Genomic DNA, 17,422 nt, shown 5'->3' on the forward strand with positions numbered 1-17,422 from the left:
GTTGGGCCTGGACCCGTTTTCTGTTATTTTTTTATCTATTTAAGGACTTGGACGTCCTAGGGATTGTACCTTTTGATGGCATAAGCACAGAAACATATGTTTCACTCCTTTAGGGGTAGATTTGGGGATGTGACAACTCTCCTCTTCTCTTTCTAGGGTTTTTCTATCTCTTCCATTCTTTCATTCCATTGTTCATCTAGTTTCTCCATGACAAGGGGGAACTAAATTCAATTTGTTGTTGGGGGATGATGTAACCTTGTGAACTCTCATGTATTTGAATTGGTTTTGATTATTTGTGCTTTTTTCATTAATTGTTAGGGATTTTCTCCTTTGTTCTATGCTTGTTATGTTTTGATCACTCATGGCATGATTTTTTGGTCTTCTTTGTTATTGCAAAATACCTAAAAACCAGAATCTGGAGAATTTCTCCCAAGAGTAATATTGCCTAGGGATGGGGATAAGAGAATTGGTCGTCTTAAGCTCCTAATCGTAATGCAGAATTAATTATTAGGGATTCAAGGGATTGTGGTCTAGTAATTAATGATAGGCTTTCTTCACCGAGGGATCGGGTTTTAAGTAATTTAGAGAGTGACGTTAACAATTGAATGAAGAAGATGAATTCTTATATGCCTGAGAGTAAACTAGGTGAAATCTAAACCCCAACAACAAACTCATCTCATAATTTCAATATGATTCATTCACCTTTGTGTTTTTCTTCAATTGATCAAATTGCATTCATGTTTATTTTTATTGCATTTGCATTCAAAAACCCCAAAAGTTGTTCTTATGTCTTAATTAGTTAAGTAATTACATAACTGTCTAGTGTCGTGAGTCTCTTGGAAATGATACTTGGTCTTACCACTTATTATTACTTGATACAATTCGGTACACTTGTCGACATTTTAACAGTTATCCTGAAACTCTAATGATCATTCATTCTCAAGTAGAGAGGTTAGGTACATATGGTGAGAGTAGCAGAAGGTCTTAGCCTAAGTGCTTCCCGTATGACCTAAGATGAGGTACAAACTAACCTTGTAAGTGTGGTAGGGTGAAACCTATTGACAATGGCTTTGCAAAGCAGTAAAGGTCACCACAAGTGCACGATCAACCATAGCTTGACATTCATACTAAATTCGTATAGTACGATCTAGGTTTTGGCATGTTTAAGATGGATTGTTTTATAATAAATAATATTCATGAGTGAAATATTAATGTATATATTGATTTTTTTTTGTATCACTAGCTTATATTTTCTTTTGTGTTGTCTATTGCGTGTTTATCTTCTCTTTTGTAATAATCCTCTAAATGGTGAGCTTAGTAGAGAGACGTCTTTTGGCTCCGGTGAGAGGTCAAAGTGAAGCAAATGTGTAGTTTAATAGTTTTTACATGTATAAATCATTTTTTGTGATATGCTTGTTTTACCTAATTGTTTTATTATTATATATGTAATATTTTATTTTAATAATTTTTATATTATTAAAATGGCACGTTACCAAGTCCGATTTAAGGTTCAAAATTTAATTACGTTACTTAGAACTTTCTTCTAAACATGATTTCCTTTAATTTGGTATATAAAATTAATATAACTTTTAAAATATTTTTTTCCCAAAAATCAAACAACAAAAATGCGAAATAATAAAGAAGACATGTTTGAAATTTTTATTTTGTCCGTGACATTATTCCTATGTAATGAAAATACAGAATTACATAGTTCTTTTATAAAACTTTTTGTAAATATTTTCATTTTAGTTTTTTTAGGATGAATCCGACAACACTATTCTAGCTCATACATTCACAATGAAAATGAAAAAAATAAATGCTGAATAAGAAACTTGTGGTGCAAAGAGAACTTGGGAGTGCGACAGGCAAATTAAATGAGGCCGAATACAGTGCTAAGGGGGTGCAGAAGACTAAAAGGGGTGTGGGAAGTGCTTGGGTCAACCCAACCTCAATTTTACTCAACGCCAGTCCCAGCTCATTTCGCGCATTTTCACCTTCTGACAAAAGTCACCGCCGATTATGGGTATCAAGCTAGATCTGCAATCTGTGTTGCACCCTGCTCACACAACACCTCTCTCCATTCTTGAAGATAGCGCAAGCCCTCCACTGTCCTCTCTATCGCCAGACATTACCTTGAATTGGAATACCATGTGTGACACCCAGCCCTAGCTCCGCCTACAACAACTCCGATACTTGACCTCTGTTCCACGTCGGTGACAGATTTAGAATCAGACACAAATATGTGAGGCCTCTGTTCTCATGGTTTCAGCACCAAGATTGAACAAAACAGGATTAACGAAACTCCTAGTTTCATTCCCGCGGTTTCGAAATTGGCTTGCGAGACAAAGACCAAGTCGAAGAGAATTTTCGAGTGTTTTATGATCTTGAAATAGGAAGAATGAATATAGGGATTTAATTTGGATTTTGGTTGAATTAATTGTAAATGGCATTTTTATTGAAAATTGAAATTCTGGAATTGGAATTTAATGAAACTGTGTCTGGATATGTGAATATGAATATATTTGTGTTTTCTTTGAATTTTTGTTAGATCCTCTAACAAAAGAATAAGATTAGCTTAGATAACATGCGTTTCTTATTTTGTTTTTTCTACCCGTCTGCTATGTATTATCTGCGAGTTCTGGATTTTATTGTGATTATGAACTGGTACAGAACATAAGTAGATCTATATTTCAATAATGTTAAAATGACCATCCAAGTGAATAGAATTATTAATCATCCAAGTGAACAGAATTATTAATCATGGAAGTGAATAGAGGACAATTAAAAAGGGATTTTAACATAAGAAAAGAGACTATTAAGAGCGCACAATGAATTTAGTATAGTTATTAAATGATACCCCTAAACGTCATATTTGATATGCAAGAATATGATACTTATAAACATCGTGGTTTAATGTCTAATTTGATTTTTATTTTAGTAAGTTTTGTTTAAAATGATCTTTAATTTGTTTGGACGTTTAAAGTGATTTTAATTTTTGGAACTTTTGTTTAATTTGGTAATTTTCTATAATGACGTATAAACAGTTAAGTGTAGTGTCCACGTGTATCATTATTAAATGAGGTGTAACTTTTTTACATACATGGTAACGTAAATGAAGTATGATGTAGAAACTATTAGTAAAATGATGAAGATGAAGTTTTGATGATATCCAAATCAAGTCAAGATATATCGAGATTCAAGAAGATCCTTTGAAGACTTGTTTTGTTATTAAAAGTTTTTGTAATAATTGTAGTTTAATGTTTAGGACTTAGATTCGTAGTAGGTTTTGATTCTTGTACTTTCATACTTTGTATTTTTTGTTCATCATCAAAAACACATGGTTTTAATCGATTAAATCAAGTATTAATCGATTAAAACGTTACAGGTGCTGAAAACTCAACTGGCATGCAAATAATTGATTTATTACCTATTTTAATCGATTAGCTAATCGATTAATCCTAAGAATAATCGATTAAAGATAGCCGTTGGAGTTTGCTGGTTTTTGAAAACTAGTCGTTGTACTCATTTTAATCGATTAACACTTGTATTAATCGATTAAAAGCGTTAAATGGCCATTTACGAAGAATGTAAGAGTATTTGCTTGAGTCTATAAATAGGCTCTCCTTATCCATCAACAACAACTCTTTCCTTGTGCTCTAGTACTCATAAATCATTGAGACTTGTGTGTTATTGTTCGGCTTGTGAAACTCGTGTCTGTGGAGCTGGTGAAGTGATGCTACGGTGATAGAGGAAATAGCCAGTTCATCCTTGGTGTGTCTAAGGAGGTATTCGGAAGAGGAAGTTCATCCTTCGTGAAGTTTTCAGAGGAGGTGTTCATCCTTTGTGAAGACTCAAAGGAGGTGCAGGTTCATCTCTTGTGTTATCAAGAGAGGTGGTTTCTAAACTTTTACAAATTGTTTCTTTGTGATTGTAATTTGTAATTGTTTTGTGAGTAGTAAACTGTTTATCTTGTTTTGAGATAAGCGATTAGACGTAGGATTGGTAAGATCCAAACCAAGATAAAATCATCTGTGCAAATTTCTCTCAACCTTACTCTCTTTATTTGTCTTTATTATTTGCTTGGTAAGTTTAATTGAGTATAAATTAAAAGGCACACGTTCGTATTAAAAACCCTCTTGGTTTGTTATCCCACGCTAACCATTCCGCTGCAGTCGCTTTGACAGAAACATGGTAATTGAATGTGGCCACATCATCATGTTTAACCTCTCACCATCCAAAATCCTAGCCACCATCAAAACAGTCACTCCATCATCGGACTATCGCAAAAGTCGTTAGTCATCAAAACCCACCACCATCATCTCCTTCAACCTCATAAATCAGTGAGTAGTAGCTATCACGAGCCTGTTTGTCTTTCATCGAACAACCATGAGCAACTTGTATCTGAAAACCCAAATCCAAGTTTGTTCGAATCTATTCGCATTAGAGAAACTGGAAACGTGAAACCCTCCTTAACCACTACGACAACCACCATAATAGTTCGAGAGCACCACGAAATCCCAAATCATGAATCCTAAATCGCGAGATCTTCTCTACTTGTTCGATCCTTCCATCTTCGTCAACCACCACATAACATCATCTTTGCCTCAAACTTCGAAACAGAGAAACCCAGAACTAGAAACTACAACCATCGCAAATCAGAAAACCCAAATCGTGAAACCCTCGTGTTCAACATCACACCACGCAACCTCTAGAGGAAAAAAGGAGTCAGTCTAAATTATAAATCCATTTTCGTCCCAAAATCTCAAGCACTTGTCGCGACCTCTCACGTCTCCATCTTCGACAATCAACCTCCATCACAACAAAATCTTAATTTTAGGTGGAAGATAAAACTGTCATCTGACACTCCCTCATTGGGCAATTCTCATTATATCTAAACGTTACACCTCATTCACTAATAGTTCACGTGGACACTCTGTCATTAACAATTTAGATGATGTTATAGTAAAGGACCAAACTGAACAAAAAATACAAAAATTGAATTCACCTCGATAATCCAAAAAAGTCAAGAACCACTTTGAATAAAACTAACAAAAATAAGGATCAAAATAGATAATAAGCCAAAAACAAATTATGACACTTTATTATAAATGTCACATTTAACATATCTTTTTTCAGTGATTTCAAATAATTGAGTTTAGTATATATATATATATATATATATATATATATATATATATATATATATATATATATATATATATATATATATATATATATATATATATATATATATATATATATATTTGAGTTGAAACGATGATAATTACACAATATATTTATATCTTTATGTATGTTCCTTTTATCTATATATGAGCAATTTTATGTAATATTTTTAGGAATCCAAGTAGTAGTATTTTATTTTCTTGGATTATTACAATAAAATTATGAGTGAATTTTGGATTATAAAATAAAAGAAACAAACAATTGAAAAAAATTCAAAACTAAAGATCAATTTATATACTTACTTTATATATATATATATATATATATATATATATATATATATATATATATATATATATATATATATATATATAAGTTTCTTAGATTATCTATATACACTAGTGCAATCAACCTATACTGCCTCGGTTATTTTTTCAAATAGACACCGGTTCTATAACCGGTGTATATGCACACGAGGTAAAAAAAAATGGATTTTTTAGCTCGGTCCTAAACCGAATCAAAAGGTTTCAGATTCTGACTCGGTTCAAAAACAACCGAGGCAGTAGAGTCTTTTAATTTTTTTATTTTCAACGAGATCAGAACGAGATCAGAGTTTTTATGTTTGTTTATTTGGTTAAACTTTTTTCTCTTTTCTGGTTAAACTTCTTTCTCTTTTCTGCAATTCTTTTCATCCATGTCTTTGCACAAAATTACTTTGACAATCAAAGAAGAAAGGGAATAGGAAGCACAAAATTACTTTGACAATCAAAGAAGAAGGGGAATAGGAAGCAGAGAGAACAGACGGGAGATAGAGATCCAAACCAAAAACAAAAAATCAATGCATTTCGCCATCTACCTGCAAAGAAAGAGAACCAAAAACCAAAAATCAAAAACCAAAAAACGCAAAAAAGGGTTTCCGCCATTGCAGCCACCGTCGCGGGCTCTCGCCGCACCGTCGCGCCGTCGGAGTTCTCTCGCCTCGCCGCACCATCGCGAGATCTGTCCTCGTCGCACCGTCGCCGCACCGTCTCATCTCGCCTCGTCTCGTCTCGCCTCGCTGCACCGTCTCGCCTCGTCGCACCGTCGTGAGATCTGTCCTCGCCGCACCGTCTCGTCTCGTCTCGCCTCGCCGCACCGTCCTGGGGATGCAGAGGGAGAAGCCATCTGGTGAGAGAATGATGGAGTTGAGGGAGAGGGGACTGGAGAATGAGAGCCGCAGTGGAGTTGAGGGAAAGGGGACTAGAGAATGGAAGTCGCAGCGTCCTGGGGATGCAGAGGGAGGGGGGACTGGAGAATGGGAGGGGTTGCAGGGGAATGGGAGGGGTTGCAGGGAAAGTGAAACGTGGGAAATGAAACATCATAGTGAAACATGCAGGAGTTAGGGTAATTTTTTAATGCACCGGTTCGCTCTCCACCGAGGCATATAGTCCTAAAAAAAATATTAAATAGCTATATGCCTCGGTTCCCGCCTAAACCGAGGCATAAATATGGATTTGCATCGGTTCTTACTGAACCGAAACCATAGATTCTCTGCAGATTTCAAAATTCAGATGTGTCAGACAACTTTTAGGCATCGGTTTTGCTATGAACCGAGGTAATATTACTTATATGTTTCGGGTTCCCTTGAACCGAGGCATATAAGTTCACCTAAATTACAAAAATACTACCGTGTTTTGATAGACTTCGGTTTTTCCTAAACCGATACCTATACCGCGAGTTAAAAAGCAATTTTTTTAATAATGATATGTTACGAATATTATGAAGACAAGAACAAAGAGAAAAATATGTATCTGAAATACATATAATGATAGAGACGTATATTTGTGTATATCCATTTTGTGTTTTTATTTAATTTTAAAATTGAATATTGCTCATAATCAATTAATCTTATCCTTTTATCAAACAATATCAAATAGATGAATTTATTTAACATCATACTAATAGTTATTGTTTTAAAAAAAATTAACATATTTTTATCTCTATTTTTAATTTATTAGTAAATTTTACTTCCACAATAACATCTTAAATATTATAAAAATAATATTACTAACACCTTTAATTTTAATAAAATTTACTACAAAAATACAAAATTAGGAATTAAACTTTAGATAAAAATAACATTTATGTAAATATATGTTATTATTTTATTATATTAGTAAATATTAATTAATAATAATATTATAAAATATGTTTATGTAAAGTTGATCCAAGGTCATGGTCCACTTCCACTTACCAAGAGCTATGGGATTAATAACTTTGTCATTTAATGAGAAAAAAATATAAAGTATTGAGAGCATGTTACAGAAAGGTTTGGAATTATTCTGGTTGCATTGCTTTTGCTTCATCATCACGTTCCATTAAGCTGCTTGCTTTTCTGTGGGAAGACGTGTGGCATTCACAGCGCCGACTTTATACTGTTTCACAAAAACCAAAACCCTATAATAAGTTCAACGTGTATCTTACGACAGAATAATTACAAGTTAGAAATTTTGTAAACTGACGTCTCTGATTTTATCTTTTAAGAGTAAAAGAATCATATTGTTTCTGAAAGTATGAGCTGTCAATAAAATTCTTAAAAAAAGAAAAATCAATTTTAATCTTTTCTCGTCATTTGTAATCTTTCCACATAAAAATAACAAATTATGTCTAAACAGACCAATTAACTATATTTTCATACTTTTGTTTCATCCTTTATATATCAAGCAACTCACAGTGTATTGAAAGCTAGTCTCAAAATTTAAAAGTCTACGATGTTTTTCTTTATATTATATTTTTGACATAATAAATATATAAGTATGAAAGAAATAATAATATTTGTTGTCCTTATAAAATAATATATTGTCTTTAAGACAAAGTAAGTTATAAATAATAATAGTTATTAAGTAAATCTAAGACAACACAAACAAAAGTTTTTTAAGTTTTAAATAAAATATTATGACTAAATTATAAGATATTTATATGATATTCAAAATTTATTTTGAAGTTTTTATGATATTTAAAATCATATTTTAAAATCTATATTTAATATTGTGTGTATTTAAATTTTAAATTGTGGACTTGGTATACAAATGAATAATAATACAAAATATAAGCAAGAAGAAATAAGGGAGGATGCTGATGTTTCTTCTCATATGCAACGTATTACTTAATTAAAAAGACTCGTTTATCGTACTTAGTTTAAAGAATAAATTGAAAGTGACATACTATAATTAAATAAATCATATAAAGGTGAGAAAAGAAAAACTTTCACAGTGATCCAGTCTACTAGATTATCACGTACACATTAACGTTAACTTTATCAAGTATCATGTACGGTATTATCAAATTGAAACACTAAGCAAGTCAACGTTCAGAGGAGACTAACAGTAGAATTAGTAGTAGAATGCTCTAGAGGATCCAAGTATATAGAGAATCTAAGTCAATTAAGGTGCTTGATGTCTAAGACATTGACAACAAAGAATTATACTGTCTACGAGAGCTTAAGTTATTAGACTATTTAAGTGTGAGATGATCAACAATCCTAAGCAACTTAAGTTATTAGACGACTCAATCAAACCACTTTAATGTTAGAATATTTATAGTATACATTATGATTTAAAATAGGTTTTTGATATTTCATTACCCATGCACATTAACATACTGATTTGATATGAATTACAACTAATATTATTATCAAGGAAAAAGAATTTTTTTAATCAAACGTTCAAATGAAATTAATATTAAGAAATATCCTATGAATGAACTTTTTGATTGAATTAAGATCAAGTTGTAGAAAGTTCTCTAAAGAGAAAAATTTATGAAAGTTGAATAGAGAAGAATTCAAAATCAAGTTTGAGCTTAATTAAAAAAAGAAAGAAGATATCTAGAAGAGAATCAACTGATTCAAAATTGAAGTCTCGAAAAATGATATTGAAGAATCAAATGAAAAGAATGATACTTTTAGGAAGTGGAGTTGGTACTTTCATGGATTGGTCACCGAGTTTTTCAGAAGATTTTTAATATTCAAATCACTAAGAATTTAGACAAATTATAAAATAAGAGTATAAAAGTGAATAAGATAATTAAGTGCGTACTTCTTACATAATGAATTTATATTTATAGGATTTTCGGTTTTTTTTAGTTGAGTACATCAATTAGTTATTGAGTACATATGAATTTGATTATTCTGTGAAAAAAAAATAGAGTTTATAACTATTTATTATAATAATTATAAATTATGTGCACGATTGAAAATAATTGTAAATGTGAAGAAACTTATTATATATTAAGTAGCATAGTAAGTCGGCTGGTAGTAAATTGGTAATAAAATATAAATTTATTATATTATTTTTAATTTAAAAATACAAATAGCATGTTGACTTATTATTATAATTGACATAATATCTTTAATTTTATTTTTTATTATGGTAGATTTTATCTTTGATGTACTCTCGTTATTTTTATCCTCCTCTTTATATTTTCACTATACTCTCACTTATTAACGGGTGACGATGTTCTTTATTAACTGCTTCAATTCTCTTATTTCGAAAAGTTTCTCGTCACCGATGATCTATTCCTCATGAAAGTCACCATGAATTGTAATGTTGGAGTCTTCAACAAGGTTTCTCTTCTCTCAATTCACACTTTCAACAATAATTTATTGTATAAATTTGTGGCATGTTTTATTTATACTACTGGTGAGTACGACCAAAGAAGAGAAATCTTTTTCAATGGGTTAAAAATCATCTTCACCAATGAGGTACAATTTTTTTCTCAATTGATTCTCATGTTGTACATTCAACCTTCAAGGAGGAACCTTGTCTTACTTTTTGTAAAATGTGGATTAAAGTTAGTAGGTAACATAATTTTTATTGTATTATTTTATTCTTAGGTGATGGTCATCAATGCATATTTCATGCTGGTTTATCTTCCCATGCCTATTGTTGTGCTTAGACTTCCACAAGCATAAAAAATGTAACTTTCTATGTTGGTTGTGGCAATAACCGTCATATAATGTGGAATTTCTATGGTAGGTTCAGAACCAACATAAAAAGTAGAAGCTTTCTAAGTTGACTTTATATATGACAGTTCCAAAACCAACATAGAAATCCTTTTTTAGTTGGCATAAAAAGTCTTCATTGCACTAATTCATACCTTAAAGCTCACAATTTGGACCAAAGAAGGCAAAGAAAACTTAGAACTTTCTCAAGTTTCTCAATAGAAACTTGGACGCCTTACTCAAGGGAGGTTCCTTAGTGGAGAGCCTAGGAGAAATACTCCCATTTAAACTTGATTGCAAAAAATAATAAGACATTATAGTAGGCAAATCATTAATTCTTATTCAATTTAAAGTAAGTGTAGAAAGGGAGTGGCCTCTTATTCATGTCACATGTCCTAGTTTACTGCTTGATGGGGTGTGCCGCTTATTCCTTTTGGCCACTTGTGATAAGTGCCTAATATACGTTGATTTTAATGTTGATTTAGCATTTATCTTGCCTTGATTCTATGAAATATTAGGGTTGGGCAAAAATAACTGATCTGTACTGTACTATAGTTAACTATACTATATTATACTTAAAAAAATTGATCCACTTTTATTAAAAGTTCAGTATACTATTTTATGGTTCAGTTTTTAAAAACTGAACTTATAACAGTTTTGGTTCAGTTAACTGTGAGAACTGTATCTACTCTTTTCTCTTCTCTAGTTCCCGTTCAATTGCTCCGTCTTGCTAAAAAAACGTTATTTAATAATAAAATATTAATAAAAGAAACCGTTCAGATAAAAAATTAATAATGAATTTTTTAAGACAAAATTTTTTTATCACAAATTTTTATATTTTTTCATCAATAAACATATATTACTTTTTAAGTAATAAAAGTAAAATATATTTTTTTAAATTTAATTTTATTAAATAATTAAATAATATAAATCATAAAAAAAAGACTATATAAAAAAATAATACTTTAAATATATTATATTATTTAACATATTATTAAATATGTAAAAATATGTTAAAAAAACTTTGAATGATATTAAAATGTGTGTAAGCGCACACACTAAAATAACTATTTATTTTAAAAATCAACTTACTTTAAAATAAATATCAATATTATTATTTTTAAATGATAGTATTTTACATACTAAAACTAAAATATATTTTTTAACGTTAAATTTTATTAAATGAATATATAATGAAATATCAGAAAAAAATAGTAATTAGCAAAAATAATTAATATTATAGAAATATCAAATGATAAAAAAAATTAACAAACGTTTATTAAGAGTAACTTTTCTAGTATAATCTTTTATTATATTATAATAATTAATAAATATTAGTTTAATTTTTACACAATAAAGTATAAATAATAAATAATTGATTAATAAAACAATTTTATGAGGGAACAAAATAAATATAAATAAAAAATTATTTTAAAATAAAATAAGTAGATAAAAAGATGAAATAAATTATATACACATATAAAACAAAAAAATATAAATAAAAAATTAAAAAAATAAATATAAAAGTAAACTAATATTCATGACAAAATAAATATAAATAAAAAAATAAAAAATAAAATAAAATAAATAAATAATAAAATAATTTCCATACACATATAATAATAAAAGAAATATAAATAAAATAAAAAATAATAATATCAAATAATTAAAAAGTTAATTTGTAAGACACTTATGAATAAAATAAAATAAATATTAAAATAAATTTCAATTAAAAAGAACATGTATTGTTATACTATTCAGTTTAAAAACTAGTATAATTCAGTTTAAAAACTAGTACAATTCAGTTTAAAAACTAATACAATTCAGTTTAAAATTAGTATAATTCAGTTTAAAATTAGTATAGTTAGTAGTTCAGCTTAGTTTATATTGTAGTTTAGTACAATTTAGTATAGTTCAGTTCAGTCCAGTTTGATAAAACAAAAAATAGTTCAGTTCAGTTTGTTTGAACTGTTTTACAGTTCAGTTTATACAAATTAGTTTTTAGTTCAGTACAGATTTTAGTAGTACAGTGCAGTTCAGTTCTATTTGCCCACCCCTATGAAATATCTATGCTAATCACCCAAATTTTGCTTGTTTTTGTAGGTTTTGATGAAATGAGAGAGTCAAAGTTGAATTTTGAAGAAAAACAAAGAACTTTTAAGCATTTTACAGTAAACTGGTACAACATGACTGCAACGCTAAAATATGGACCTTTAGCCACACGAAGAAAACCGATCAGGAAAGGTTTCCTTGAGCCGTTACCTAAGGCTGAGGCCATGAAGAATACTTCACATGAAAGTAATCTCAGGAGGCTTCAGCCTAGAACTGTGCAACTTAAGCCACATAGGAACCTCATTAGGGAGGGAATCTCACAACTAGAGAAATGGATCCTACTGTTGTTGCCACGTTGTTAGAGTCTATAAAAACATAATTCAAACTCTATTTTAGAAAGAATTTTCGGAGACCTTTGAGAGGGCTTTTTAGAGAGATATTAGAGAAATAATCAGAGTCTCCTCACGCCTTTCCTTTGTATTTAAAGCACATCTTTAGAGGATTAGGAGATGAAGTTTCTTCTATGTTATAACTTCTTTCCATTCATTATGAGGAGCTAAATCTCCTAGGTGTTGGAGTGAGATGTAAACCACTTTGAACTCTTTTGTATTTGGTACTATCTTTTTTATGAATGTTTGCTTCCGATTATAAAATTTTTTAATTTATTTGTACTTGTTGTTAGATGAACTAATCACTCATCTTATTTGACTTACTTGAGATTCAGTAGAAACTGATTTCAAGTTATGGTCTAGTTAGCTTTCCTCATGCTTCTAGATGTTAGAAATAGATCTAGGATTGTAGTTAGAGAAGGAGTCTTGATATTAATATAGATGATCCATTCAAGTAATAGTAAGAAAGCATACTGAAATTTTGTGATTGTAAGCTCTAGGTATCAGGGATGGACCTCGAATTATACCTAAGCGAACTTTTATTAATATATATATATATATATATATATATATATATATATATATATATATATATATATGATACCAGAAATGTATGGAATTGCACAAGTTGAATATAACTTTGAAAAATAAATAAATAAATAATTTTCAAATAAAATTAGTTTATGAAGAGCAGTTTACAAAATTACAATTGCTATCTCAGATGTACAACTTATTTTATTAAATTATTTAAAACCTAGGTCCCCAACATTAAATACCTGATCTATGAATCTACTCTCCTAAGTTGAAACTCCAAATAAAGTTGAAACCAAACACATTTGAAGGAATTGCGCAAGTTGAGAACGAAAAAAGGTGCACCTTCCACCACAGTGACGGCAAGAGAAATGAATTTCTCTGGGTCCCCCTAATCCCTACGGTCCTTGGGCGGTGGGAGTGTCACCATAGTGCACAGTTTCATCATGCACTCTTTTCGATTTTCCTTACAACTCACCACAACATTAACACTCCCCACTCTATGTACCCAATCTCACGCTACAAATACCCCTCTTCACACTCCGCCATTTGTGACCATTCCATTGCATTGACCTGAACCCCATTTTCTAAACGCTCTCGCATTGGAAGAAGATGGAGGGAAAAGAAGAGGATGTGAGAGTCGGAGCAAACAGATATGGGGAGAGGCAACCGATAGGAACTTCTGCGCAGGTGCAAGATGCCAAAGACTACAGAGAGCCACCCTCTGCGCCTCTCTTTGAGCCTGGAGAATTGTCATCGTGGTCTTTCTATAGGGCTGGCATAGCAGAGTTTGTGGCCACCTTCTTGTTCCTTTACATTACAGTCTTAACTGTCATGGGTGTGGCCAAATCAGACTCCAAGTGCTCCACCGTGGGCATCCAAGGCATTGCTTGGGCTTTTGGGGGAATGATCTTTGCTCTTGTTTACTGCACTGCTGGTATCTCAGGTGAAATGAAATAGACTATCATTTATTTTCTTTAATTTTTATAAATATTTCATGTTTTTTAAGTGAAAATTATATGTTTGGTATGTCAATATATTACAAATATTTGACTTTTCATGGCAAGAAAGATTAGATATGATTCTTTTGAAGTGAACTAGAAAATTGGTTAGATTCATGAATTCCTCAGTCTAGAGGAGTCAGATCTGAAAGAGAAATCTTAGAGGTGAAACAAAATAATTAATGTTTAGTGAAAGAGTGAAAGGTACCAAAGTTCTTCAAATTTGAGAGTTTCCCTTATACTAGTTTCAGTCAAAATTTCATGTTATGAAACATTCAAGATACCATGTTTAGTTAAGTTTCATAAGCATATAAATATAATTTCTATCCTAACTTACCGAAATAATAATGATTAAGAAAAATTAGTTAAATGATTACATCGTGTTCTGAAAATACACTTTAATATAAACAAATAATCTTTTCTAGACATGATTTTATGTTTACAAAAATAAAGTCATGCTATAAAATACAACTTTAATTTTTATTTTTTGGTAAAAGGAAATATATACGTTTTTCCCATTTTTAATTTTATTTTTCTTTTTTCTTTTTCTTCTATAAAATTCGTGTTTTGAATGAATGATTTTTTATTATTTTATTTTACTTTTATAGAAGTCGTATTTGACTTCTTTCTTTTTAATTTTTAACATTTTTATACTATTTTAAATTTTTGAATAAATTTATTTTTTATTTTGAAATACTTTCTTCATAATTTGATTAATGTATTTTTAAAATTTTATATAAACATTTTTTTTTACTTTGATATATTTTTAAATGATTTAGTTAATAAATTAAAATCAGGAACTTGTAATTGGTCTTAACATGTACGAGTTATTCTCTTTTATTTTTTTAAAACAAATATATTTTTTGGTTTGAAATTTTATTTTTAAGTATTTGGTGAACAAATTTTTAAAATTTTTATTTGAACATATATTATTGTATTTAGAGATGTTTTAATAATTTGATCAATAAATTCAAATTAAAATTTTTTTATTTTTTATTTTTAAATTACTTTTTCATTTGTATATAAACTTATTCTTTTTATTTCTTTTGGATAATTTTATTGTTAAACTTATATTTTAATTCATTGATTAAAGTATAAAATTTTAAAATTTATCCATTTCAATAATTCAAATGAATATTATATATATATAGCTCTGTCGTAGTAAATAATAAATGCATAAAATGTTATCAAATTTTGCGAGAAAGTATCAAAAGGGGGTGAAAATAAAGTTTTGGCATGATCAAGTGATGTGTGGGAAAATATAACATGAAGGAATACATTTTCATATCCTCAGAATGCAATAATTTAGATGTTTTAATAGATTAAAACTATGAAGCAGAAGACATTCAACAACTGAATTAAATATACGACAAAGCTAATCTGACGAGATGTAAGTTACATGTATCATATGATTCTATTTTCTCTCCTCATTATATAAAGGGACTAATGTCTAACTACTAATATCCATGAAGAAAAACATGAATGATGTGTAATCTCCCTAATTTTGGTTTTTGATTTGTCTGAATTTGGTAATGCAGGGGGTCATATTAACCCAGCAGTGACATTTGGGCTGTTCTTGGCACGCAAACTGTCTCTGACAAGAGCAATATTTTACATAATTATGCAGTGCCTGGGAGCTATATGTGGGGCAGGTGTAGTTAAGGGCTTTCAGCCAAACGTGTACGAGAGAGTTGGTGGTGGTGCCAATTCAGTCGGTGCAGGGTATACCAGAAAGGCTGGCCTCGGAGCAGAGATTATTGGTACATTTGTGCTTGTTTACACTGTTTTCTCTGCCACTGATGCAAAGAGAAATGCTAGAGACTCCCATGTTCCAGTAAGCAAAACTTTTCCCTTATTTGCAGCTTCTTAGTTCTTGTTTTGTGATCACGAATCTAATAATAGAAATATGAATGGATTAGATATTGGCACCATTGCCTATTGGGTTTGCTGTCTTTTTGGTGCACTTGGCTACAATTCCTGTTACAGGGACTGGTATCAACCCTGCTAGAAGTCTTGGTGCAGCCATTGTATACAACAACGACTCAATTTGGGATGAACATGTGAGTTATCTTTAATTTTCTTTAGATTTCTTTCTGCTTGCCTTTCTTTTTGTTTTCACTTCTTATAAACGTATTTTCTCTATAGCCGGAAAAAAACATTAACAAATCAGTAATTCAATTTAGTGACAAAAACTATCATATCATTCGTGTAATTAAGGCAACAAATTTGATTAATAATTTTTATTTTTCCTTATTAAGAGTGTGTATTTAAAAAATAGTTTAAATTTTCCAAATTGTACCGTTGTGATGCAGTGGATTTTTTGGGTTGGGCCTTTCATTGGAGCAGCACTTGCAGCTTTGTACCATCAGGTAGTGATCAGGGCCATCCCCTTCTCGTCCAAGTGATTCAACAGAGGGTAAATTGAAGCAATGCCTCAAAAATAAAAGTAGTAATTTCCATGTAAAATATGTTCCTATCACTTCTGCTAATGATTTATTACTACTATTGTTAATGTATGTTTTATTTATCTGTTTAAATTTCCTGTATTCGGATACGCTAAAGAACTTGTTGAAACAGAGGTAAGCATGGTTCATTTCTCTCTATTTTTAAGAGCATCCCTACACAAAGTAGAAACTGTATATGATCGTATATAATATTATATATATATATATATACACACACACCCGCACGTTCAAAATAGTAAGTCTCGCGTATAATAGGACAGACATAGGAGGCTAAATATATTTAGATCTTGATACTAGGCACGACAGAAAAAAAATCCTACATTATTTCATTTTGTTTGACAAAATTCACTATCCTACTAAATAATAAGGTAGATATTAATTATTTTTAGGTGTACTATTCGACAGTTATACGTTATGATGTTGAATAATCAACTCTCTTTGAACTTTTTTGTGACAAATAAGGTGCTTAAGTCTGATTTGTTGGGTAGTTGAGTTGTGAAAACTAACAAAATCTTCATGTATATTTTGAATATAAATTATTTTTTAATATTGAAATGAACTATTTGATTGAATTTCAATAAATTGGCGGTGGGAAATGTTAAGTCTAGTAATGAAAATATCAACTAAACTCTAAGGTGTGGGTATTAATTTATTTTTTTCATGACGAAAACGCTTCATAAATGGAACTTTGTTTTGTGTGGATGAAATATATACAGCGCAACTTTATTTTGATTGTTAAGATGAGTGCAAAATTGTAATGCAAAGTCGAATAAATTTTTGTTCTGAATATTTGGAGCAAGTAACAAAACAGAACATGTTATT

The 17,422-nt window shown here is 30.3% G+C and overlaps 1 protein-coding gene across 1 annotated transcript; it reads left to right on the forward strand.

Moving 5' to 3' along the window:
- The first annotated feature begins 13,640 nt into the window (after positions 1-13,640).
- Positions 13,641-16,738, forward strand: LOC124845713 (putative aquaporin PIP1-4). The gene is made up of 4 exons (XM_047322863.2): positions 13,641-14,080; positions 15,674-15,969; positions 16,055-16,195; positions 16,448-16,738. The coding sequence occupies exons 1-4, from the start codon at positions 13,747-13,749 to the stop codon at positions 16,538-16,540; spliced, it is 864 nt and encodes a 287-aa protein (XP_047178819.2). The 5' UTR covers positions 13,641-13,746; the 3' UTR covers positions 16,541-16,738.
- Positions 16,739-17,422: the final 684 nt, after the last annotated feature.

Source organism: Vigna umbellata, chromosome 11 (assembly GCF_029865625.1).
Source record: "Vigna umbellata cultivar VRB3 chromosome 11, Vumbellata_1.0, whole genome shotgun sequence".
Lineage (NCBI taxonomy): Eukaryota > Viridiplantae > Streptophyta > Magnoliopsida > Fabales > Fabaceae > Vigna > Vigna umbellata.

Excerpts from the sequence above, each read along its gene's own strand:
- LOC124845713 (XM_047322863.2), top strand. The coding sequence starts at position 13,747 with ATGGAGGGAAAAGAAGAGGATGTGAGAGTCGGAGCAAACAGATATGGG. Across the intron at positions 14,081-15,673 it reads CTGCACTGCTGGTATCTCAG|GGGGTCATATTAACCCAGCA; the intron begins GTGAAATGAAAT and ends TTGGTAATGCAG. Across the intron at positions 15,970-16,054 it reads CTAGAGACTCCCATGTTCCA|ATATTGGCACCATTGCCTAT; the intron begins GTAAGCAAAACT and ends TGAATGGATTAG.